This window comes from Silurus aristotelis, assembly GCF_946808225.1.
Source record: "Silurus aristotelis genome assembly, chromosome: 5".
Lineage (NCBI taxonomy): Eukaryota > Metazoa > Chordata > Actinopteri > Siluriformes > Siluridae > Silurus > Silurus aristotelis.
The window spans coordinates 31744214-31771137 of NC_139578.1; the positions used below are offsets into that span (position 1 = coordinate 31744214).

Here is a 26924-nt window from a genome sequence, read left to right on the forward strand (position 1 = left end):
TAGTTTGTTAGTTTTTTAAATTTAATTCTAAATTTGAAGATTTTGGTGATCTTGTAAAATCTAAATAAAACGTGTTAAAGTTTTTTGTCACTCTTCATATGCGTCACAACCGCTAATGTGCGACACCCACCGGCACGCCACTTCTTAAACTTTTCGACCCCAGGTAGGCCAACTATGGAGAATTCTAAGAAAAGAAAAGTGTCTGAAGAAAACAGAACGTTTAATGCTACGTGGGCAGATTCATATGCTTTGAAATAGTCCTTTTATTATTCAGGTTGACAGCTGACTGCTTGCGCCAGTAAAAGGATGACGGCACACAGAAGAGGACGGCATTTTTTGTTTGCTGCCGGTGGATAATTTATGTTCGGCGTTCTTTTCATAAATACAAGAAGGACTCAAATAGACATTGAGTATTTTACTTGAAAGTAACCTTCAACTCAGTCTTTTTTTAAGGATTTAAAAAATTTTTGTTGCATGCAGAAATGTAATTTCATTCTCTCTGCAGTTCATTGATTTCATAAATGCAACCCATTATGGTTTGATTATACATAGCATAAAGGCAAAAAAAACCCGTTACATGCAGTGTTATTTCAATTTAAATGTCAAAAGGGTTTTGTGGCTCCCAGTGTTTTCTTTTCTGTGGGAAACAGGTCCAAATGGCTCTTTGTGTGGTGAAGGTTGCCGACCCCTGTTCTATACTATACTCATAAGCACCTTCTATTCAACATTTAACGAAAAAACAATAAATGTGTTCGGTTTACAATTATTTATCTTACCTCAGGAATCTTTGACCTCAAATGTGGTTCAGTTCAGTTTTATTGTATTGCAGTTAAAACAGTGGACATTGTCCCAAAGTAGTTTTACAGCAGGAAATCATTTACAAATATACATTTATGAATCAGTCCATATAAGTTTACCTGTTTAGTCTATCTATAATGTGTGATCCTGTGATGACAGTAGCAAGAAAAAACTCCCTGAGGTAATATGAGGAAGAAACGTTGAGGGGAACCAGACTCAAACTGAAATCCATCCTCATTTGGTTGACACCACACATTTGTTCATTACATTTTCATCATTGTTGAGGTTAATAACTGTTCATGATGGAGACTTGAGAGTAAAACTCTTTCTGATGATTGAAGCCCTAAACCATTGTATCAAACTGTTTATATTAGTTACAGTCCAAATTCATCTTTAGAGTTCTTAATTATAACCCTGATCAGTAACTTCATGGATCTTTAAAGTGTTCATGTGCAACCATCTTCAGCAGCAGTGAGTGATCTCAATGAGTGGGCTGTAGATTTTCAGAAATCAACCAGGGGTTTGTGATTCACAAGTTGCAACTGCAACCTGATCTGCATCAATACATTTAATTCTGACACTCTTTTGATCAAGGCATTGTACACCTTCATTAACCTGTGAGGTGAAGGCTGGTGTTTGATAGCAAAACATGGAAGCGCCAAATTCGCTGCTGTTTGATTGCTACATTTGATTGGACATTTAGATAACTGGTTCTTCTGTTTCAGGCATCTCCTGTTTTAATACCATTCCAGCATTACACTGAAACCGTAAAATGGTGCTGGACACAGCTGACTGATAGAACACTATGCAGCATACATAAAATAACCTAAAGTTCTTCAAGAAATCTGCTCTTCGGGGTCTGTGCTCTTTCCCGTTCTCTTGACTGCCTCAGTGTTATTTGTGATATGGAAAACTTATCCCTCTTATTGCTGTTTGCCATGTCCTATGTGAATTGTCTCCATGCAGATGCTGATGTTTGGTCCAGATTCCCAGAGGAGTAAAGTGTAGAGGAATGGTTATCAGTTGACCCCTTTCTAGTTACCCAAATTCCTTTTCTAATCTCTCTGAGTGTCAGGGAAAATGACTGGAAGAAAGACCCAGATACTACACAGACAAGAATGTCCTTGAGCTGGGGCACAAGGAAGGTTGGGTGCCAGCGGCAGGCACAGCGGAACTTGAGGCGAAATTCCTTGAAGGTCGGGAAAGCTTTCTAGTGGCTGCTTCCAGGGTCAGGTCTCAGGTTGGCACCCAGGCTTTCTGGCCGACATGATGAGGCGGGTCTCTGGGACAGAGAAACAACGTTGGAAGTGAAGCGGCATCCTCAGCACGGCTCGGAAGTGGAGCTGCATTCTCAGCATGAAGGGCGGATTCTGAGACATTTTCTGTCATGCAACAGGTTAGGACCATGGCTGACGGGCTGGGGTGGGGGTTTCTCGGCAGGGCAGACAGGTCAAGATATCCACTCTGCAGCACGAGAGCTGGGTGAAACCCCCAGCCAGACAGGAAGGCTGAGCAATGCTCTTGGCTGAAATTTCAGGCTGGGTGACTTCCCCTGTGAGGCCTTTAGCATGCAGAGGGACAGCTGTCTCAAATTCTCATCCAGGGTCTACTGGCATGCCATAGATAAAGAATGATATGCCCTAAAGTACTCCTTTCTCGGCTGGGGGCTGAGCTTCCAGAGATCGATAACCCTGGGTGTGTCTATTACTTGCCAGTTTAAGGCATGGCAATCCTAACGCTTTAGTGCATCCGCGGGATCCATGTTTAGCCAGATTATTTTTTGTCAGGAACACGGGCGCAGGGTCGAGGCCAGATTATACTCTCAGGAAAGTGGGCACAGAGGCAGGGTTAGATTACACTGTCAGGGATGATGACTGGAAGAAGGACCCAAATGCAGGACAGTCCTGGGGTATGGTAACAATGGTCTTTAATAAATGTAATAGGCAGGTGAAAAACAAAGAAAGTAACGCTGCAAAACTGTAGACCAAAACCGAGTCTAAAAAAAAAATCCTAAAGTCTAAGAACTGGCAGACAGAGCAATGCAGGAAAGGAAATTTGAGAATTCAAACACAGTCTGAAATCGAAATATCGGCAAACAGATCGATAAAGGGCAGAACAGAAGCACAAACTAAAAAACAGATCAAAGTCCAGACCAGAAACAGGGCAGAATCAGGTCAGGGTCAGGAACAGGAACCAGAGCAAGCAGGGTGGCAAGAATAATCCCAGGGCCATTAAGAGATAGTAAGATAATTTGGCCACGCGTAAATGTCTTTTGTGTCCTTTTGTGAAACCAGAAGTCAGTGCCACAAGGCCGGAAGACCCTGACAATGAGATTTGACTCCAAATATCTCGACATTTTGCTGTCAATTTGTTCAAGGGAGCCTAAACCTTTAATTGAGAATCTCGATGGGCAGGTGGCAACAGCTGGACTGAGAGTGGAGTCCGCATGGTGGGAAGTTTTGGGGATTCCAGAAGCGATCCAGAAATAAAGGAAGAAGCAGCAGGAATTGACAACAAAGGGAGAGGAGATAATGAGTGGAATATAGTTAAAAACAGGTAAAGAAAGAAAAACTGGTCAGTTTACAGATTTTGATAATGAAAAAGAAGTCACCAAAAGCAATAACTGACGAGATAGGACAGATTCACTGTGCGAAAACGTTTAGAGACTGAAAACTGTTATTGTTCTGCAAAAAAAACGGGCAGCAGAAAAAAGCACTTGGGATAAAGACGGTATTAGGAAAAAAGGTTCAATTGTAGAAAAGAAGAATTGGGTAAGAGGAGTGATGTCTGGAATTCCAACTGATGTATCAACAGAAAGAATCAAAGAGAGCAACTCCTGAGCAGTAGTCAAGGAGGTGAGAAGACAATATATATATATATATATATATATATATATATATATATATATATATATATATATATATATATATATATATATATATATATATATATATATATATATAAAAGACTAAGAGAGAAAGGAAAGCATTTCAGTGATGATTTTTTTGATGAGGAAAAAATACCTGTAAAGATTTTATTGGGCTATGTGAGTTATGCGGTCCATCTATTTATACCGTTTCTGTTAAGATGTTATAAATGTTAAATATATTTTTATGTAGCAGCAGTTTGTAGAGGGAAGCAAATTTGCGCAAGGTGCGGCAAGGTTTATGATTATGGCAAATGCGAACAAGCAGTAAACCCCAAATGGTGTAACTGTGGGGAGAGAGCACATTGCAGGGTACGGAGGATGCCGGGTGAAACAGAAAATAATGAAAGTCATTACAAAATGTCAGAATAGAAGAAGGAATATCAGAGGCCCTGACAAAAGTTTAAAATGAAACGAGTCAAAGATAATGAAAAAGCTGCAACTAAATGTAAGGAAAATAGCATAGAAGAAACTGAGAAGGATCCACTGAGGGTAGATAAAATCTCATTTGTAGCAATCATAGCTGAAGTAGTAAATTGTTCAGCTCAAACATAAAAAGAAGGATGGAGAGAATCATACTTATTGTGAAAGCAGCTGAAAAAAGTATTTGAAGTTAGAAGAAATCAGTATGGAAATAATAAATAATATAATTTAGGCACAAACAGGAAACTCACATACAGTATGTTGTGGCTCTTAATGGTATTAACAATATTGCAACTGAATGCGAGAAGTCTTGCTAATAGGCAGGAATTTCAGAAATTCATCCTATTTTAAGATAAATGTCCAGATATAATATGTATTCAAGAATCTTGGCTTAAATGGTTACATTTTACACTACAGGTTTATATTGCAATTCATCGAGACAGACAAAGTGGAAATCATTGGGGAATAGTCACTTTTACTTAACAAGACATATGGCACAATGTCGTAGAGAGAAATCAGGTTTAATATAGTTACTGTGTTGGTAAGAAAACAAAGTTCCCTTTCAGGAACTCGAGCTGCATCGAAATGCTTTGGGAATGAGGCTGCATTGTCCATGCACTGAATGATGTGTGTAATCAGTCAAAATTGTTGGCAAGCTGTCACTGGCAGGGTGACGTCACGACCGCGAAATATAAATTGCATATGGAGTGAAGCCGGCATCAGCTTCTGTTTGTTTACAAAGTGCTCTGTGTAAATATAATGTTGTTTTGTCTGTCTATCAAAAAAAAGGCATTGAAGAAAACCAAGCACACTTTTTGGCCGTGTGTCTCTTCCTGCCCCCGTGGTATCAGGGGGGGATACACACAGCCTTTGTGTGGCTTGTTTCGGAGCAGAGCACACTATATTGCCAGCATTGTGCTCACATGCCCATGCGATCGCACCGCTCCCGGCGGGCACTCTTCAAAAAGGGTGCCCCCACTCCCCACGGTTCTGGTCCCGCTCTCGCTAAGGCAGAGCAGCGTTCTGGTTCCTGAGGTTCGCTGCTGGACCTCGCAGAATGTTTGGAGACAGCACTCCCTTTCTTATACCTCCTCTGCCCGGTCCAGCTATAGTTCACAGCCTTTGGAAGCACGTCTTTCTGCAGATTTTTCCCCCTGCCATGAAAGCATGCAGCTCCGCCTCTCTTTCTTCGAGGAGGGGGGGCTTTTGCGAATACGTTAGCGAGGAGCTCCCAAAGGTTGTGACACGTGCTGTCTAGAAGTTGGATATAGCTTGGCCAGCCGATGAGAATAAAGCCCCTCTGTCCAGTAAACTTGACGAGCGCTTTTTGCTCCCATAGTCACAGCCTACATGTCAGGGTCATGACTGTTTTTTCCCTGGCCGAGGGCACCGTTGCACCCCAGAGTCTGCTCCAAACATCTGCAGAGGGAGTCACTCAGTCTCTGAACTCCACCAAAGGTGTCGCTCAGCTTCTGATCTCCACCAAGGGTGTCACCCAGCCTCTGATCTCTGCCGAGGGCGTCGCTTCACCTCAGTTCTTCACAGAGGGTATCGCTCCACCTTAGTTCTTCACAGAGGGTTTTGCTCACCCACTGTTCTCTGCCGAGGGCGTCGCTCCCCTCCAGACCTCTGCAGAGGATGTCGTTTGGCTTCTGTTCTTCTATCTGACCATGATAGAACAGTTTGAACCCACCCCCAATTTTCCTGGCTTTACTTCCCTTCCACTTGGTCTCCTGAACACACAACATATCTACCTTTCTCCTCTCCATCATATCAGCTATCTCTCTCCCTTTATCAGTCATAGTACCAACATTTAAAGTACCCACTCTAACCTCCACTTCTCCTTTCCCTGCTGTCTTTGTAGATGTCTTCCTCCTCTTTTTTTCCTCCTACCCTGTTGGCAGTCGTTGATAACCCGGGTCTCGACCAATTCAGTATGAAAGTCTGATTCGTAGCACAAGTTATTTCAATCAGTTAAAGAATGCTGTATTAAAAACTATTCACTTAGTGAGATACTAGATGGAAGTAATAATAGAAATAACAAGAAATGTTTTAGATATTTGATTGGTACAGGACTGAAGAATATGATCCAAAATGTATTTATTCCAGTGGTGGGCCTTCAGGGCCAGCAAAGCCTTCTCTGCTGGCCTAAGCACTATCAGAAGTACTGACTTACATTTACAACATAAATTCGAATATTTGCACCATGAAATTTTATTAGTTTATTCCCTACAGTTCATTTTCTTTATTTCATAGCGTTGCTCTTGGCTGCACTGCTTCCAGTAAGTGTATGTTAGATTTTTTTTGTCCAATCCGTATTCAGCCACTATGTGCTGCCATGTCAATCTAATTTGCCCAGAGCCTTTAAAGTCTGTAGTGCTGTCCTTTTATACTATAGTCTCCTTAAGAAATAGCTCTGTTTCTTTAACCAATCAGATTTCATATTTGCCTCACAGTATTCTGGTACCGCTCGTATTTACTGGTCTGGAAGTGAAGAACAAACCCTTTCCAGGGCTGAGACAAGCTAGCTAGTATTGGGGTGCAAACCTACAGTTTCCCTCTGACCAACCTGTTTGACCAAATTGTGAGAAAAATGCTGTAACAGTACTTAATACACGGGTACTCAGAAAAGCGTCAGCATTTTCTGTCCTCTGATTGGTTGGTCAGAGGAAAACTGTTACAGCCAAGTTTGACTTGCAAAACACGTGTGTAGCTCTGCACACATTAATACATCTAAATTAGACTTTTTTTTGCCTATGGAGGAAGAGAAATTGATTTGGTCACGGACATATTTAAAAATACATTTTAAAGAAAAGCTAGGAGGTCTGCACCCCCGAAGCAAGCTAGCTTGTCTCAGCCCGGGAAAGTGTTTGTTCTCCACTTCCAGATCAGTGAATACGAGCGGTACCACTGGATGGTGGACTGGTGTAAATTATGAGTCTGCATCTCTGGTGAGTAGGTTGTATTTTATTTAAATTTTTTATATTTTTGTCATGTTATTGGACTAATATTGATTCTGAACTGCTCCAGATGATGTAGGTGCACAGTTGGGGTTATAGTGTAAAGGTTTATAGTCTTATCGGGGTTTATTGCTTTAGTAAAATGGTTTTCACCTCCATATGTAAAATGTCTCTCTCTCTGTAATGCCAGGTGATGTTATATTGTGTTTTTGTATTGTATTGATGGTTTCTATAATTGCAACGTGACAGTGGTGGTATTAAGGGGTGGATTAACTCGATGAAAGTCCCCATTTGAAGGCCCATGTGCCAAATGCATGGCCCGCCACTGATTTATTCAGATATTAAAGTAAGTAAGGTGTAAAGAACCTTTTATTTTCTTTTGTGCAAACAATTTCAACTCCATATTCCAATCCAGTAGGTGGTGGAATATGCAACTTAAAGTTGGTTTGCCAACCGCTATTTAAACAACAGAAGAAGAAGTGTAATTTTTGTTTCGAAGAATTTTTGTCTAATGCTTTTACATTATTTTCAGTGAAGGACATATCACATTAAGGAGAAGCTCATTCAAGAGACTGATCATTACTGATATGTTTTTTATTAAATGATAATTTAGTAAGTAATGTTTTGTAATCTAATTTCACTCTCATTGTATCTCCTGTATCAGTCATGGCTTCCTCCAGCAGTGCTCGGTGTGAAGATCAGCTTGAGTGCTCCATATGTCTGGATGTGTTCACTGATCCAGTCTTTACTCCATGTGGACACAACTTCTGTATGAATTGTCTAAAAGAGTTCTGGGACAGCAGTTCACACTGTCCAGTGTGTAAGGGGAAATTCTCCAAACGTCCTGATCTACGTGTGAATACGTTCATCTCTGCACTTGCTGCTCCATTTAAGAAGTCAATTCAGGTGAAATCCAGCAGAGCTGCAAAAAATCCACCCAATCTAAGGTGCTCTGTGAGATCTCCTGTAAAAAAGAAATGTGTAGCCGTAAAGTCCTGCCTGATCTGTAAGGCTTCTTACTGCAACACTCATCTAGAAACTCATGATAGAGTTTCTTTATTAAAGAGGCACAAACTGATAGATCCAGTGGAGAACCTGGAGGACTACATCTGCTAGGAACATAAGAGACCCCTGAAGCTGTTCTGTAGAGACGACCAGACATGTGTGTGTCTCAGTTCTGTACTGAGACAGACCACAAACCCCACAACACTGTTCCTATAGAGGAGGAGAGTGTTGAGAAGAAGGTGAGAGACTGAACTTTTATGATGGATAATGTTTGTACATCAGAAATATGACCTCTGTTTAATGAGTTAAGACATGATGCATATTTTTCTTGCAATGCACTGGTGAGCAGAAGTTCAGCAGAAGATCCAGGAGCGACTGAAGAACATTGAGGAAATCAAACACTCTGTAGAAGTCAATAAAGTGAGTCTCTTACAGTAACTAACCTCCAGAAGAACTCCTTTTTACAACACATCAGGAGAATCATGATACATTTATGTGAAATTATTGATCTCGATTTGTCTCCTATTAGAAAACTACAAAGAAGGAGAAAGCAGATGTTGTGAAGATGTTCAGTACTCTGAAACACTGCATTGAGAGAAGCCAGGCTGAGCTGCTTAAGGTGATGGAGGAGAAGCAGAAAGCAGCAGAGAAGCAGGCTGAAGAGTTCATCAAAGATCTGTAGAAGGAACTCAGTGAGCTAAAGAGGAGAAACAGTGATCTGGAGCAGCTCTCACACACTGAGGATCACCTCCACCTCATACAGGTCAGAGTTCCTATGTTTCTCAATAGCAATGTCAAGTCACGAAGCTTTTATTGTCATTTCAACTATATATAGCTGATGCAGTACACAGTGAAATGAAACAACGTTCCTCCTGAACCCAGGTGCTACATACAACAACATAAAACAACAGTCACAGAACAGAAGAACACAGGGCCAGGAACTAAGATCCTCGCCACATAAAGTGCATGTGTGCAACTGGTGCAAACAGTGCAAAAGCAGTATATAACAGGACGTTGGTCTGCATGCTGAGGTGTTTCTCCTCTCTCCTGCTGTACTGTAGATTTACCCGTCACTGTGCAGCTCTCCACACACCCAGGACTGGACTTCCATCACAATTACCTCTCATCTGAGTGTGGAGACTCTGAGGAGAGCTCTGGCTCAGCTTCAGGAGACTCTCAGTCAGGAAATGAAGAAGATTGATGAAATTGGTCAGTATTTACTGTGGGTTTATTCTGAGAAGATTCATTCTAAGAAATAATTACATTTAGCTGAAATTTATGAAGATATTTTGATGTTATTGATAATAATGAAGAATTTAATCCAAATGTAACATTTTCCAAAACTATTTTCCAAACAGAACTGAAGAGAATTCAACAATATGCAGGATTGTGAGCTCTTACTGATCACATGACTATATCTATATCTCTTCACTGTTACACACTGTGTGATGATAAAACTGATGTACGCTGTGTTTCTGTCTCTCAGTGGACGTGACTCTGGATCCTGATACAGCAAATCCTTATCTCGTCCTGTCTGATGATGGAAAACAAGTTTATGATGGAGATACAATTCAGAATCTCCCTGATAATCCAGAGAGGTTTGATACTTGTGTCTGTGTGTTGGGAAAGAAGGGATTCTCCTCAGGGAGATTTTAATATGAGGTGCAGGTCAAAGGGAAGACTGAGTGGGATTTAGGAGTCGCCAGAGAATCCATTAACAGGAATGGAAAGATTAAAGATGGATACTGGTGTGTGGTTCTGAAGAATAAGACTGAATACGTTGCTCTGGAATTTCCACGTGTCTCCCACTCCTTGAAACAGTCTCCTCAGAAGGTTGGCGTGTTTGTGGATTATAAGGAGGGTCTGGTCTCCTTCTATGATGTTGATGCAAAATCTTATATCTACTCCTTCACTGCTCAGACCTTCACTGAGAAACTTTATCCATTATTCAGCCCCTGTTTTAATGATGGAGATGAAAATTCAGTCCCACTGATCATCTGCCCTGTTCATCTCATTGTATGCTAAGTAAAGTTGTGTCCACTTTCGGAAAGATACAAAAATAGGAGAATGTTAAACATGATATATTAATAAGGGAATAGTGTTTGTGTTTGTGTCTAAACAGGTTTATTTTCTGTACAGATTGTTTTTTAGAAATAAATATTAATATGTTTAAACTACGATCCGTGGGACGAATGCATTCCGCCCCCATATTTGGAACGGCTCTCTGAACAATGCCAGAGATATATTTTGAAAATGTGATTTTAAATGTGTTTTATTGATATATATCTGTATTTAATAATAAATGTTGGCTTCCAACCTAATTATTTGTCAGATTCACCCATCAAACACATGCATATTCATAAATAAGTAAATGTTTTGATTTCAATACCAATGAATATAAAGAAATGTCATGAAATTAATAATCCTTTTTAAATAACCTCTTCTGAAGTAACGCTCGTGTCTGTACGATGCAGAACAAAATAGCAAGCATTAAAAGGTTTTCGTTGGGAGTGACGAGGATAGACAGGATTAGAAATGAGTTTATTAGACGGACAGGGCATGTAGAACGTTTTTGAGACAAGGTGAGGGACATGGGGTATATCGGTAGAGGAATGCTGAGGATGGAGCCACCAGGAAGTAGTAAAAGAGAAAGACCAAGGAGGAGGTTTATGGCTGTGGTGATGGAAGACATGCAGTTGGTTGGGGTGAAAGAGGCAGATGTACATGACATCAGGGTATGGAGAAGGATGATCCGCTGTGTTGACCCCTAATAGGAGAAGCTGAAAGAAGAAGGAGAAGATGATGGTGGACGTATTGTATGTGTGTATTTTATGTCTGTGCTCTTCAGACTTGAAGTTTTTATAAAACTATATGATTTAGATGCATGTTAAACTTGTTCATACATCATACTGAGAGAAACCAATAGTTTATTGGAGCATAATGAATGGAATTAACATGTATCTATGAAAGTAGATGATTTTGTTAAATGTAAAATTATAAATTTTTGTATAATTGATTCTATGTAATCTAATAGTGTTGCATTAAATTAATACAGTTTACTTCACAACTAAACAGCACTAAAATCACCTGGTGGAATGAAATGAAGTTTACTGAACTAAATAAATGTTACTTAGATGAAAATAAACCCAGTTTCGTGGCACGTGTTGACTTAAAAACGTGATTTAAATGGATTATAATTTTTTTTATAATTTATTTTTATCCAAAATGTGTAACTGTGTAATAAGTCAACGCAGTACGAAAGGGGGCGTGGTCTAAAGATGTCACTCAGCAGAAACGAAAGTAAAAACTGAGAGCGTTTTGTAGCAGCCCTTGGCGTCGATAAATGAACAGAGAGTCTCTATACGGGTGTATATCATTTATTGTGACACGTCTTCAGTTCACGAGTCGTACTCTTCAACATGAACCATCATCATCATCATCATCATCACCAAAGATCACCGTGAAACTTAAATTAAAGAAAGAAAAATACACATAATCAAAATGTAAACAAATGACATACTAATGACATCCACGCTATCGCTCAGAACACATGCAGAGATAAAACCAACAGCTAACCAAAAAGACACATGCTGTGAACATGCGTATCATAGAAAAATTTCTCCAATCAATCTCATCCCGAACACAGGTTCCACCTACACACACGCAACCCTGCAACATGAACAACGGTTCAAACAAACGAAAACCCAAAGGCCACTTACACGTTTGAAGATCAGGATTGAGCAGGTTGCAGCAGGACACAATCTCCAGTTTGAAGCTTTTGAAGTCTTTCTTCAAGGAGCTGAAGTTACAGCAGGTAAACTGTATATAAATGAAGGGTTTAATCTTTATTTTTTTTTCACTTTATGTCACAGTGAGCAGCTTTGAGGAAGTGAACTTGTGAGACCTTTTTCCGTCTCTTTAAATTTTAGTGACGTGTTTCAAGACTATAAATATTTTGGACGTCTCTCTTGATAAAGGCGTTATATATATATATATATATATATATATATATATATATATATATATATATATATATATATATATATATATATATATAATATCTATAAACTAATGTGTGTGTGTGCGCGCGCGCACTGTGTTTAAAGTTCCTGTGTGTGAAACGATGAAGGTGGAGGAACAATCAATATTTATATAAACAATTTTTTTTTTTCAAAATTGTAGATTTTTAACAAATATTAAATGCTCATAATGATTGTATGATGTGTTTATACTTTTGTTAATCATAATATTTAATAAAACTGGTGCTGACACAGTGATACACTGCATGGGCGTAAATTTCATTTAACAGTAGGGGGCGACAATATACAATTTCTCATGAGCAATTTTTGAAGGGGACACAAATAATACAGTCAAATTGTACTTATAAAGACACAGTGTCCCCACAGTGTCCCCACCACGTGTCCTCACAACTTTGCTTGTATCATTAATATTGTAGCATGGAGACTGCTTCATTATGGTTATTTTAAAAGTTTTTCTCAGGTTCAATGACAAAGCAAAACAAGGAATTAAAAAAGGTTTAAAAATAATTTTTTAATGAATTAAGACACTTAAGAACAGAATAGAAATTGATTATAAAAATACAGTGGGGTCAGGTCGGACGTTGCACAGTGCTCATTTAGTAAATGCACAGATAAGCAATATGCTAATTGTGGCCGTTATTGTTAAGTTAACATTATGCCAAGTCGTCCCAAATAAAATACTGCATGGGAAACGGCTTTGGCGTGTTAGTGTCAGTGCACTATGCTATAAGCTATTGTAAACAAGCTAACGTTAACTGGATAAGTCATTATTTAATCGCTAATAGAGCAGATTCATGGAAAATTACATCGGTATTCAGCATTTTTGCCGCAACTAATTTATGAATCTGGATCAACTACATTAAAGAGAATCACTTTAATTAAAGTGAATAAAATACCCTGGTTAATGGAGTTGAACATTAATTGGGCCACAGACACACACCTGACTCGTGTGTGTAGAGAAGGTGAGATGAACTGGGAAAGCAAGCAGTGGGTCAAACCACTGTGAGGAAGGGAAGGGGGAACTCAACTGTTTTTAAATGCAGCTTTTGTGTTTGTTTGTTTTTTTCTACTTACACAATTATTTAGGTATATATACATATATTTTTCACAATAAAGAGTGAGATTTTTTAAATAATTTTTGGATGGGGGGGCATGTCCCCTCCGTCCCCACCGGGATTTATGCCCATGTTACACTGAGAATGTGGTCAAAAAATCTCAGGCTATAGAAGGCTTTTAAACCTTTTGAAGTTTCCTACGAGGTTTTAAAGAGTTTGAAGACTCTGTTTACAAGAAAGTACTTTATTTATATACGTTTACACACGATCAACTCCAAAATAGTCCCCTTGCACAGTAATACAGTTCTCCCAGCATTCTTCTGGAACATGTCCTTGACGTCTTTTTTTTTTTTTAGAGTGTCAGGCACCTTCTGCGATTCACGTTGGATCTCCACAACGGTGTCAAAATGGCGACCTTTGATCTGCATTTTTATCTTCAGGAAGATGGTGAAGTGAAAGGGCAGGAGCCAATTCTGGTGAGTAGGATGGGTGTAAGAAAGGAGTTCCATTCAGTTGTATTTCCACGCTTCACCACTAGAGGCAGACATACAGTTTACCAAGCATTACAAGTTACCTATGACATCACAGTGCACCGTTCTCCATCAAGAGAATAAAAGGCCAGAACACCAAGCAGCAGTCTTCATTAACCAATGGCCATTCACCATCGTGCAACCTTTCACTCAGCACTGACCATTCAGCAGTGATCACTCAGCAGTGGCCTTTCAGACAGCAAGAATCAACTCATATATAATCAATTCTATACCCAGTAAAGTTGAGTGTTCTGAATCCTGTACCGTGTTTTTACTGACACGCTAGGGCGAGTACAATCCCCTGATCAGTGCACGCCAGATAGTGAAAATCCTTATATTGTACTTTAAGCTACAGAGGAAAGCATTCTAACATTGGGTAAGAATCAGGCACAAGTTGCTGAATGGTCTTCCTGATCTCTCGTCGTCTTCTTCTGTTTTTTAATTGCATGTGCCACTCAAAACACCTCGAGTGACTTATTGCACAGTCGCTGTATGTCAAACGTATGTCATGTCAAACGTCTCTGTGGCAGATTTGCCCATTTTAATACAGAATTTTAAGTTTGTTCTTTGTTGTAATTTGCTGTACATGATGAAATCACAGATGTGGTAACACACGTGGGTCAGAATAGCACCAGTAACATTATTCGCAAAACGTTTGGATACCAACTTGTAGTTGTTCATGTGATCCAACAGACCTAGTTATGTATGTACTGGGAGGCCGCTTGCTGGAAATAGCAGATAATCTTCACCTTGTACACCACAGGTTTTCAATTAGGTCAGATCTCTGGTATCATCAGAACTGTCTGATGTGATCTGGTGCATCAGGGAAAAAGAGTACAGGGATGTGGTCAAAAACTTTATTGGGGGGTGAAGGGGGAACCATCTGCCTCTCAAAAAGACCAATACTATATAGATGGTGGTGGACTACAAGAGGAAGAGGATCACAATCAGTGGCATTACCAGCCTGGCGAATGTTCAGGACGTTGAGCATTAAAAGGTCAATTCAAAAACTGTGTAGAGGAAAGAGACATTCAGTGGTTTAAGGTGACAATTAATCGGATTACATGCCAATATGAAGGAGACATTTGGGATTATGAAGAGAACATGAAGGGTGTCCTCATAACTCCTGTACTGTAGCAGCATTTATCTGGACTAGAGGAGCTGAAGTTCACAATTTTTGTTGATATATAATATGAGGTCTAAGCTGGAGCAGTCTCTCTAGGACCTTCATTACATGAGATGTAGAGGCTATGGGTCTGTAATTGTTTAGGAATGAGGGAGATAGGGTTATCTGGTACATGAACCAGGCAGGATGTTTTTCACAACTCTGATACATTTTCTTCTTGAAAGCTCATGTTAAAGAACTGCTGAAGGTTTCCACACAGCTGCTTAGTGCAGGTTTTCTCTACACTGAGCCTGATTCTGTTAGATGCCTGGATGTTTTCCATGCTTCAGTTTCTCCAGCTGTTTCTTACCATGGCCAGGAGTGACAGATATGTGGGCTTGGAAGTTGTGATTTCTTTTTGTCATAGAAAGAAAGAAGGTTGTGGAATGAGGGGAGTTGAAATTTTGTGGTGGATTTGGAGAGCAGTGTTGATGGTGATGATGGTGAGGGAGTGAAGGAGATTGTGAGGGTAACAAATAAAAATTAAAATTGATTGTGGTTATTGTTTTGAATTGTAATGTGTAAAGTCTATTGTGATCTAATTTCACTCTCATTGTATCTCCTGTATCAGCCATGGCTTCCTCCAGCAGTGCTCTGTGTGAAGATCAGCTCCAGTGCTCCATCTGTCTGGATGTGTTCACTGATCCAGTCTCTACTCCATGTGGACACAACTTCTGTATGATCTGTCTAAAAGAGTATTGGGACAGGAGTTCACACTGCCAGTGTCCAGTGTGTAAGGAGAAATTCTCCAATCGTCCTAAACTACGTGTGAATACGTTCATCTCTGCACTTGCTGCTACATTTAAGAAGTCAGTTCAGTTGAAATTCAGCAGAGCTGCAGAAAAACCGACCCGATCTCAGTTGCTATGTGAGGTCTGCTGTGAAAAGCAGTGTGTAGCCGTGAAGTCCTGCCTGATCTGTATGGCTTCTTACTGCAAGACTCATCTGGAACCTCATGATAGAGTTTCTTCATTAAAGAAGCACAAACTGATGGAGCCTGTGGAGAACCTGGATGACTACATCTGCCAGAAACATGATAGACCCCTGGAGCTGTTCTGTAGAGACGACCAGACGTGTGTGTGTCAGTTCTGTACTGAGGGAGACCACAAACCCCACAACACTGTTTCTATAGAAGAGGAGAGTATTGAGAAGAAGGTGAGAGACTGAACATTTATTTGTAGATCAGAAATATAACCTCTGACTTATGAGTTAACGCATGATGCATATTTTTCTCAGAATGAACTGGTGAAGACTCAAGCAGAAGTTCAGCAGAAGATCCAGGAGCGACTGAAGAAGATTGAGGAGATCAAACACTCTGTAGAAGTCAATAAAGTGAGTCTCTTGCAGTAACTAACCTCCAGAAGAACTCCTTTATACAACACATTAGGAGAATCATGATACATCAATGTGAAATCATTGATTTAGATTTGTCTCCTGTTAGATAAACACAGAGATGGAGAAAGCAGATGTTGTGGAGATGCTCTGTGCTTTGATACGCTGCATTGAGAGAAGCCAGGCTGAGCTGCTTAAGTTGATGGAGGAGAAGCAGAAAGCAGCAGAGAGGCAAGCTGAAGAGTTCATTAAAGATCTAAAGCAGGAACTCAGTGATCTAAAGAGGAGAAACACTGATCTGGAGCAGCTCTTACACACTGAGGATCACCTCCACCTCCTACAGGTCAGAGTTCCTCTGTTTCTCAATTGCAATGCAGCACATGGCAGGACGTTTGTCCCCATGCTGAGGGGTTTCTCCTCTCTCCTGCTGTACTGTAGATTTACCCGTCACTGTGCAGCTCTCCACACACCAAGGACTGGACTTCCATCACAATGACCTCTCATCTGAGTGTGGAGACTCTGAGGAGAGCTCTGGCTCAGCTTCAGGAGACTCTCAGTCAGGAAATGGAGAAGATTCCTGACATTAGTAAGTAGATAATGATCTGTTAAAGCTTGGTTGGTCTAAAAAGATTCATTGTAAGCAGAAAATAAAATTTCCTGAATTTCATAAAGATCCTGAGAAGAGAAATCCATGTTTGTTTTTATAAATCCATGTTTGTGTTTTGGTTTATTGTTACATTATTTTGATGTTATTTATAATAATAAAGTATTTAATCTCAATGTAACATTTTCCAAAACTATTTTCCAAACAGAACTGAAGAGAATTCAACAATATGCAGGTTTGTGAGCTCTTACTGATCACATGACTATATCTATATCTCTTCACTGTTACACACTGTGTGATGATAAAACTGATGTACGCTGTGTTTCTGTCTCTCAGTGGACGTGACTCTGGATCCTGATACAGCTCATCCTGAACTCATCCTGTCTGATGATGGAAAACAAGTTACATGTGGAGACAAAAGACAACCTCTCCCTGATAATCCAGAGAGGTTTAATAACTATTGCATTGTTCTGGGAAAGGAGGGATTCTCCTCAGGGAGATTTTACTATGAGGTGCAGGTCAAAGGGATGACTGAGTGGGATTTAGGAGTCGCCACAGAATCTATTAACAGGAAAGGGAAGATTATAGCCAGACCTGAAGATGGATACTGGTGTGTATGGCTTAGGAATAAGACTGAATATGCGGCTTGTGAATCTCCCTCTGTCTCCCTCTCCTTGAAACAGTCTCCTCAGAAGGTTGGAGTGTTTGTGGATTATGAGGAGGGTCTGGTCTCCTTATATGATGTTGATGCAAAGTCTCATATCTACTCTTTCACTGCTCAGACTTTCACTGAGAAACTTTATCCATTCTTCATCCCATGCACTCATGATGGATGTAAAAATTCAGCCCCACTGATCATCTGCCCTGTTCATCAAAACTAATAAAGTGTAAAAATTTAAAATAGTTCGACTTTCCCTCCCTGTCCCTCCCTCTGTCCTTAATGCTTCGATTGTCGATCAGAGGGCGCCCTCTCACTTCATTTCAATAATAATATTTCATCCCACTATGTGTGAGTTAGATGTGATTCCTGATTCTCTTTGGAGTTTTTGATGTTCATGTCTGTCTGATACTGTGTTTTTTCATTAAATAATAAATTCATTGCTGAAAGTCATTGGCTACAGGGATTTAGTATAAATATTGATCCTTCTGTCTGTTCATTTAATCTGTGATAATCAAGAGTCTTCAATTTTTTTCAAAGTAATATTTCATGAGTTGTGCACATGATCAATCCTGCAGGTATGAATTAATAAAGGGTTGCTTCATCAATAGAAATAGAAAATCCAGTGGAAACACCTAATTTAGAGACACAGGCATGTTCTTTCTTTCAGGTTCAGCTATTTATAATGTAACACAAAACATTGTAAAAGTGTTTAAAGACCTTTTTTATTAGTTAAAATGGACATCTTTTGAGAGCAAACTCAAATATGTTCTGGATTTTGGCCAAATTCTTCCACAAATAGAGGATACTAGCTTTAATTGAGGCTTTTTTTTTTTTTTTTCGTCTGAGCCAGGCCAGGCCTATTAATAATGAAAGATTAGTAATTTATGTTGAATATAAAACTTAATAACTTAAAACTAACTTTAAAACTAAATAAATATTGTTAAAAGACAGAAAATGAAAATTATCCCTCAAAAAAGTCAGTACGTTTTCTCTTTATTACTCTCCATTTCATAGCTGCTTCATGTAGTGGTGCTGCACAAGCAGTAAATGATATCACGTGTATTTAGATGTGGATGTGTTTGAATTTTATCTACCATATCCTTACTGCTTGAATGTAATCAGATGTGTAATTCAAATTTTTTTACTAAAATTATCTTAGGGACCCCCCTAAGTCTATTTTGTAGTTGTCATGGGGGTCCCTAATGCTTTATCAGGTGATCCTGGATCCCCCCAGCCCCCCTTAATTCGAGCACTGGTCATATCAAACGGTCCTACTTGCGTTGCTTCATGTTATGAGGATATTGTTCTGACTGAAACAGAGCACTGACACTGGAGACTCCTTCCATGGATAGGAAATAAAACACCTCCACATTTGGAACGGCCTTGTGAACAATCCCATAGACACATTTTAAAAATGTTATATATTTTATTAATATCATATCTGCAACCTAAATTTCCAACCTAAAATCTCTCTTCTGTAGCCTAATTATTTGTCAGATTCACCCACCAAACACATGCATATTCATAAGTAAGTAAATGTTTTGATTTCAATAGAAATGAATATGAAAAAATGTCATTATGATAGTAATAATACTCTTTTCATAAACTCTTAAAAAGTAACGCTCATGTGTCTCTAGGGTGCGGAACAAAATAATCAACTAATCTGACATTAGGAGGCAAAATAAATACATTTAAAATCATAATAAAATCTCTACTACTGCTAGCCACTGTGGCCCATGACATCTTTTTACAGTCCCCATTAAAGTAAAAATTATTTAGACCTTACAGAATAAAGTTTGGAGACCCCCTGGTTAAAACTATGGAAGTCCTAAGAGACTATCTATTATAACTTTATTTCCTTCTTGTTTTTTTCTTTATTGTTTTATCGTGATCTCGACATAACAAGAAGTTTTGTCGTAAGCTTCATCCTCATATGTCACACAATTGCTGCTGTATATTGTACAAAAGTCCCAAAGTAACTTCATCTTATGTATTGCACAATACTGATATCTGCAATACCACACACTCACACACTTTATCTACATTCTGTCAGATACTCTGTATATTGTGGTCTTATTTAATCTGTACAATCTGCATTGTCTTGTGATTTTGTGATTTGTGGTAAGAAGTAGTTCAAATATTGTTTGTGTATAAAAATATAAATAATTAACTGTTAAAATAATAATTACAAAAATTGTAAGATGTACTGATAAACATTTTCCATGATAGTATGGCCACTAGACAGCAGTATAACGCTACGGTTAGCAACGTTCAGGACTGTGTTAAACAGCAGAATAAAATCGTTCTGGTAACAGTACTCGGTGTGTGAGCCTCATCAATACAATGGCAAAAATAATTTTAATATAATACAAGTATAATGCAACCGTTACATCCGGTCCACTTCCCTCAGACAGTTTGGATTTTTGGTTCTTTATGGGAAATGGTTGTGGCGGCTCTGGTTTAATGCGTCTGTGCATTTAATTTGGCGATTTTCTGCCCTCTTGTGGCCAAGATACGTAACTGTAACGTGTCAAAGCAGAAAAATGGGGGGCGTGGTGTAATGATGTCTCTCAGCAGATGCGAAAGTAAAGCGTGTATGCGTTTGAAGATCAGGATTCAGCAGGTTGCAGCAGGACACAATCTTCAGTTTGAAGCTTTTACAGTCTTTCTTTAAGGAACTGAAGCCACAGCCGGTAAACAGGAGGAAAGAAGGGAGAGACCAGGAAAAGGTCAAATACTAACTACATGATGTTTAAGAATACAATAAAGTGTGTGTGTGTGTGTGTGTGTGTGTGTGTGTGTGTGTGTGTGTGTGTGTGTGTATATATATATATATATATATATATATATATATATATATATATATATATATATATATATATATTATTATTATTATTTTTTATATTATATTATTATATTAATTTTAACGGCACTAATTTATTAACGCAGTGTGCATTTCTTTTTCATTATTTTTATTAGAAATATTGTGAGCCAGCGTTCGTGCATGATTCACAAACACTTATAAGAAATAAACAAATAAACGAGTGAATCCAAACTCTTCCGAATTTTATGACACCTGAAACTCCAGAAACCCGACGACACTCTGTGCCCCAGTGCGCGTGACCCGTGTCTATTTATAGCAAACCCTGAGAAGGAAAATGCAGTACACACATACAACAAGCACCAGTACATACAGCATCATTCAGAAACAAGGGTGTTAGTAAAGTCAGGAACTGATGTAGGTGAGGAAGTCTGGGGTTCAGTCAGTGTTCATATTCATCCCAAATAGTGGGTCAGTGTGTTACTGTAAATAAACTACTGAACAAATTACTAAAAGTCCTGGGTGATTTAGTGAGTGTGTGTATGTGAGTAATTTCTAATAAAATTATAATATTAATCTTACAAAAGTTAGCATTTATAAAAGTAATGAAAATAACATTATCAAAACAAATGATTATTTTATGGTGTAGCATAGCTAATGACATGTCATGACTAAGGAAGAAGAAAAAGAAGAGCTGGTCCAGATGATCTTTCATACCTTTATTCTTTTTTTTTCTTTTTTAATGTCAACCTCAGTTACAGTTTAATTAATATTCAGAAATGATATTTGTTTCAAGTACTTTTTATTTCTTCTGAAAGGTGGAAGGAAGGAGGCCTGGGGGGCTCTGGTATAAAATTTTCTAGGTCCTCCAAATATCTAGAGCAGGCCCTGGTTCAAGTCAAGAGAAAATGTCATGCTACCTCATCCAAAGACACCCTTTACAATTGTGTGCCCTAAGCTTTGCAATAACAATTTGGTTTGGGAAAGAACCACATATGTCTGGAAAAGTCAGGATTCCCAATCACATTTTGATCATATTGTATTAGAGGAGAACAAATGATTCAGGGGAAGGAATACCAGTGACCTATTTTGACCGTATCAGGGCTTTTTATTGTGTATTTTTTACCTTTCCTTGAGCACAGAGGGTTAAGGGCCTTGTTCAAGGGCCCAAGAGTGGCAGCTTGTTGATAACATGGTTTGAACCCCCGACCTGCCGAGCAGAAACCCAGCACCTTAACCACTGAGCTACCACTCCCCAGTTGGAGCTGAAATTCAGAATTGCTTTTGATGTTGAATATGGATATAATCTATGCTGAAGGTTTCCACACAGCTGCTAAGTGCAGGCTTTCAGTACACTGAGACTGATTCTGTCAGGCCAATGAACATTTCCCATTCTTCAGCTTCTCCAACTGTTTCTTAACATGGCCAAGAGTGACAGATGCAGTATGTGGGGGTGCTAATTGTGATTAATTTTGGTCTTATGAAGAAGAAGGTTGTGGAATGATGGGAGTTGAACTGTTGTGGGGGACTTGGAGAGCAGTGGTGATGGTGATGATGATGACAGAGTGAAGGAGATTGTGAGGAAGGGCAATGTGCAGAACTTGTTAAAGACCAAATTCAGTTCATTCTCTAGACTGAATTTTCCAGTTAACATCAGTGGAACTGAAGTAGAGCAAGTCTCCAGCTTTAATTTCTTTGGAGTTCACATCTCTGAGGATCTGTCCTGGCACCAGAACACTTTAGCTCTGGTTTTGAAGGCACAACAACGAATGTACTTCTTGAGGAGTCTCCAGAAAGCTCATCTCTCCCCAGGGATTTTTTTAGTTTCTATCACTGCATCAGCGAGAGCACCCTGACCAACTCCATCACTGTATGTTACGGAGGCTCCACTGTGTGTGAATGTAAAGCCCTGCAATGGCTGGTCAAAATAGTCTGACGCATCACTGGCACCCAACTACCTGCCACTGAACACCTTCCCCACAGCAGATCTCTGTGCAGAGCTCACAACATTTCATTTACATTTACAATTGCGGCATTTAGCAGACGCCCTTATCCAGAGCGACAAACAAAAGTGCTTTAAATCTCTAGTAATGAATAAATCTACACTGGTACGCAATATTACAAACTTAATATAAATATAACTCAAATTCTACAAACTTGGAAAGTGCTAAATTAGGTATTTCAGGAAGAGGTAGGTCTTCAGTCGTAGCTTGAAGATAATCAGGGACTCTGTACGGACATCTAGGGGAAGGTCATTCCACCACCTCGGTGCCAGAACAGAGGAGAGCCTTGAAGTGTACTTACCTCTCATTCTGAGAGAAGGTGGTACCAGTCAAACAGTGCTGGGGGATCTCAGACAGCGTGGTGCAGTGCGAGATGTGATGAGGTCACTGAGGTAAGATGGTGCTGGTTCATTTTTGGCCTTGTAGGCAAGCATCAGTGTTTTGAATCTGATACGTACAGCTACTGGAAGCCAGTGAAGGGAGCGCAGCAGTGGGGTGGTGTGGGAGAACTTGGGCTGATTGAACACAAGTTGTGCAGCTGCGTTTTGGATAATTTGCAGTGGACGAATAGCGTTCAGGGGAAGACCTGCCAGCAGAGAGTTGCAGTAGTCGAGTCTTGAAATGACAAGAGACGGAACAAGCACCTGGGCAGCCTGTATGGACAGATATGGTCGAATCCTTCCATATTGTAGAGAAGAAATCGACAAGAACGAGCAACATTAGCGACATGTGGGAAGAAAGACAGTTCATTGTCCATAGTTACAGCAAGGTTATGAGCAGTGGCTGAAGGGGAGAGCAGAGAGTCATGAAGTGTTATTTGGAGATCTTGACCTGGAGATGAATCACCTGGGATTCATCCCCAGGTGATCATCAAGGACAACATCATCAAGGACTCTTCACATCTCAGTCACAAACAGTTTAACCTTGTTCCATCAAGAAGGAGATACAGGAAAATATGCACCAGAACCAGCAGGTTCAGGGACAGTTTTTTTTCATAATCATCACACTACAGAACTCTACACTACACCGCTAGATCACTGTATAAACACTGTATTTACACTGTATATCACATCTGTAGAATTATACATACAATGTACATATTACATACTTTATTTTCACATTCATGTATGTATGTGTATATAATATGTGTATTTATATATAGTGGACTTGTTTATTCAGCTTGCACATTTCTTTTTTTTAATGCCATAATCTTATAAAGTTCTACTTTTGCACTTTTCTTTTTTCAATAGCCATAGCCTTAGAACCATTTACCTGTACTTTTCAACAATGTCTATCTGTCTATCTATCTATCTATCTATCTATCTATCTATCTATCTATCTATCTATCTATCTATCTATCTATCTATCTATCTATCTATCTATCTAAACTAAATTCATCCTTCTGACTGGAACTGTAGTGTCTCTGCAGAAGTTGATGTTGTCTGTTATGCAATCAGTCATGTTGTTGATACCAGGGTTTTCCACAGCTGGATCAGATTTAAACATCATCTTAGTCATAGACTTTCTTACGACAACAGGCAGCAGGTGTCAGTGGAAGCAGGTTCTGGTCAGACCTTTTCAGTAAAGGCAAAAAAAGGATTTGAATGCAGTAAGATGAGAACATATGACAAACTATGCAAATCTATTGTTCTTACTCAACGTGGATCTCAGAGCTGATTTTATACATTGAGTGTTCCAGGAATAAAGCCTATAGAACATGCGCTTACAGGAAAACTTTGGGATTTCCTCCAACAGCACTAATTCCTCCAACAGCACTACACTGAGTTATTCATTTGGGATGGTAACAGATACTCTGTTTTTTATCACATACAATAGTATTGATTGTTTTCCTCTAACAGCACTACACTGAGTTTTATTCATTGCTTGAATCAGTAATAACTGATAGAGTTTGGGTCATTTTGGATTGTAATGTGTAAAGTGTTCTGCAATCTAAATTCACTCTCATTGTATCTCCTGTATCAGTCATGGCTTCCTCCAGCAGTGCTTTGTGTGAAGATCAGCTCGAGTGCTCCATCTGTCTGGATCTGTTCACTGATCCAGTCTCTACTCCATGTGGACACAACTTCTGTATGATCTGTCTAAAAGAGTTCTGGGACAGCAGTTCACACTGCCAGTGTCCAGTGTGTAAGGAGAAATTCTCCAATCGTCCTGATCTACGTGTGAATACGTTCATCTCTGCACTTGCTGCTACATTTAACAAGTCAGTTCAGGTGAAATCCAGCAGAGCTGCAGATCAGCTTCAATCCAAGAGTAAAAAGGTTCTGTGTGACTCCTGCACTGAGGACAAGCTAAAGGCTCTAAAATCCTGTCTTCACTGTGGACTTTCTTTCTGTAAGACTCATTTGATGCCTCATAAAACTACACCTAAACTCATGAAGCACAAACTAATGGAGCCTGTGGAGAACCTGGAGGACTACATCTGCCAGAAACATGAGAGACCCCTGGAGCTGTTCTGTAGAGACGACCAGACGTGTGTGTGTCAGTTCTGTTCTGAAAGAGACCACAAAACCCACAACACTGTTCCTATAGAGGAGGAGAGTGTTGAGAAGAAGGTGAGAGACTAAACATTTATGATGGATAATGTTTGTAGATCAGACATATGACCTCTGACTTATGAGTTAACACATAATGCATATGTTTCTCAGAATGAACTGGTAAAGACTCAAGCAGAAGTTCAGCAGAAGATCCAGGAGCGACTGAAGAAGATTGAGGAGATCAAACACACTGTAGAAGTCAATAAAGTGAGTCTCTTACAGCAACTAACCTCCAGAAGACCTCCTTTATACAACACTTTGGGAGAGTTATGATACATTAATGTAAAATTATTGATCTCAATTTGTCTCCTGTTAGATAAACACAGAGAAGGAGAAAGCAGATGTTGTAAAGATGTTCAGTGCTCTGATATGCTGCATTGAAAGAAGCCAGGCTGAGCTGCTTAAGGTGATGGAGGAGAAGCAGAAAGCAGCAGAAAAGCAGGCTAAAGAGTTCATTAAAGATCTGGAGCAGGAACTCAGTGAGCTAAAGAGGAGAAACACTGATCTGGAGCAGCTCTTACACACTGATGATCACCTCCACCTCTTACAGGTCAGAGTTCCTCTGTTTTTAATCGCAATGCAGCACATGACAGGACGGTGGTTCCCATGCTGAGGGATTTCTCCTCTCTCCTGCTGTACTGTAGATTTACCCATCACTGTGCAGCTCTCCACACACCCAGGACTGGACTTCCATCACAATTACCTCTCAACTGAGTGTGGAGACTCTGAGGAGAACTCTGGCTCAGCTTCAGGAGACTCTCAGCCAGGAAATGAAGAAGATTGATGAAACTGGTCAGTGTTTACTGTGGGTTTATTCTGGGAAGATTCATTCTAAAAGATATTTACATTCACCTGAAATTTATGAAGACATTTTAATGTTATTTATAAAAATAAAGTATTTAATCTAAGTGTAGGATTTTCCAAATTAATTTTCCAAACAGATCTGAAGAGAATTCAACAATATGCAGGTTTGTCAGCTCTTACTGATCACATGACTATATCTATATCTCTTCACTGTTACACACTGTGTGATGATAAAACTGATGTACGCTGTGTTTCTGTCTCTCAGTGGACGTGACTCTGGATCCTGATACAGCAAATCCTTATCTCGTCCTGTCTGATGATGGAAAACAAGTTTATGATGGAGATACAAGACAGAATCTCCCTGATAATCCTGAGCGGTTTGATACTTGTGCCTGTATGTTAGGAAAGAAGGGATTCTCCTCAGGGAGATTTTACTACGAGGTGCAGGTCAAAGGGAAGAGTCAGTGGGATTTAGGAGTCGCCAGAGAATCCATTAACAGGAAAGGAGAGATTATAGTCAGACCTAAAGATGGATACTGGTGTGTGGTTCTGAGGAATAAGACTGACTATAAGGCTCTTGAATCTCCCCGTGTCTCCCTCTCCTTGAATCAGGCTCCTCAGAAGGTTGGAGTGTTTGTGGATTATGAGGAGGGTCTGGTCTCCTTTTATGATGTTGATGCAAAATTTCATATCTACTCTTTCACTGCTCAGACTTTCACTGAGAAACTTTATCCATACTTCTGCCCCTGTTTTAATGATGGAGGTAAAAATTCAGCCCCACTGATCATCTACCCTGTTCATCAAATCTAATGTAATACCTACATTTCCAATCTGAACTTGTATTGTTTGTAAAACTATTTTGGTAAAATGTTCATGTTTATGTATAATACAAATAAAATATAACTGTATATTTCATGTTTACTTGTTCCTAAGTTCTACTGGGTCCTGTGGTGTCTTTGACTTCAAGAAAGTAAGATGTATAAATGATAACAATGGGAACACTTATGCATTTCTTTTGTCACTCTCTGCCAGACGTCTCGCCATGTTTTGGCAGATTTTGAAATTTTCTCTGGTGAAGTGTTCGAAGTGTTTTAATTTTCTTCATAAGGTTTTCAAATTCTTCACAATCTTCAAGCTTTATCTCTCACTCTTTAGTGGTAACAAACTGTACACACTCACTAGCCATTGTACCATTGACCAGATAATCGCAGCTTTTCCCATCATGATTTCTCATATCAATAT

The 26924-nt window shown here is 39.4% G+C and overlaps 3 protein-coding genes and 2 pseudogenes across 6 annotated transcripts in view; 4 read left to right on the top strand and 1 right to left on the bottom strand.

Moving 5' to 3' along the window:
- Positions 1-26924, bottom strand: part of LOC310726820 (E3 ubiquitin-protein ligase TRIM21-like) — a 100027-nt gene that overhangs the window by 68037 nt on the left and 5066 nt on the right. The window lies entirely within an intron of this gene.
- On the top strand, positions 5509-10137 carry LOC310726652 (E3 ubiquitin-protein ligase TRIM21-like; annotated as a pseudogene). The gene is made up of 7 exons (XR_014538364.1): positions 5509-5695; positions 7772-7960; positions 8462-8532; positions 8642-8875; positions 9174-9321; positions 9471-9494; positions 9596-10137. The product of XR_014538364.1 is annotated as an E3 ubiquitin-protein ligase TRIM21-like (transcript).
- The window catches only part of LOC310726830 (E3 ubiquitin-protein ligase TRIM39-like), a 55418-nt gene continuing 40327 nt past the window's right edge, over positions 11834-26924 (top strand). Inside the window, exon 1 of the mRNA XM_083542792.1 lies at positions 11834-11856. The gene's annotated coding sequence lies outside the window, so the exon portion shown is untranslated. The remainder of the gene's footprint in view (positions 11857-26924) is intronic.
- On the top strand, positions 11839-26624 carry LOC310726653 (uncharacterized protein). The gene is made up of 13 exons (XM_083542395.1): positions 11839-11926; positions 15474-16057; positions 16139-16234; positions 16344-16577; positions 16673-16820; positions 17047-17073; positions 17175-17714; positions 24307-24896; positions 24990-25085; positions 25195-25428; positions 25523-25670; positions 25820-25846; positions 25948-26624. Exons 2-13 carry the CDS (start codon positions 15476-15478, stop codon positions 26490-26492), a joined length of 3267 nt encoding a protein of 1088 aa, XP_083398521.1. The 5' UTR covers positions 11839-11926; positions 15474-15475; the 3' UTR covers positions 26493-26624.
- Positions 20056-26924, top strand: part of LOC310726654 — a 38039-nt pseudogene continuing 31170 nt past the window's right edge. Inside the window, exon 1 of the transcript XR_014538365.1 lies at positions 20056-20228. The product of XR_014538365.1 is annotated as an uncharacterized misc_RNA (transcript). The remainder of the gene's footprint in view (positions 20229-26924) is intronic.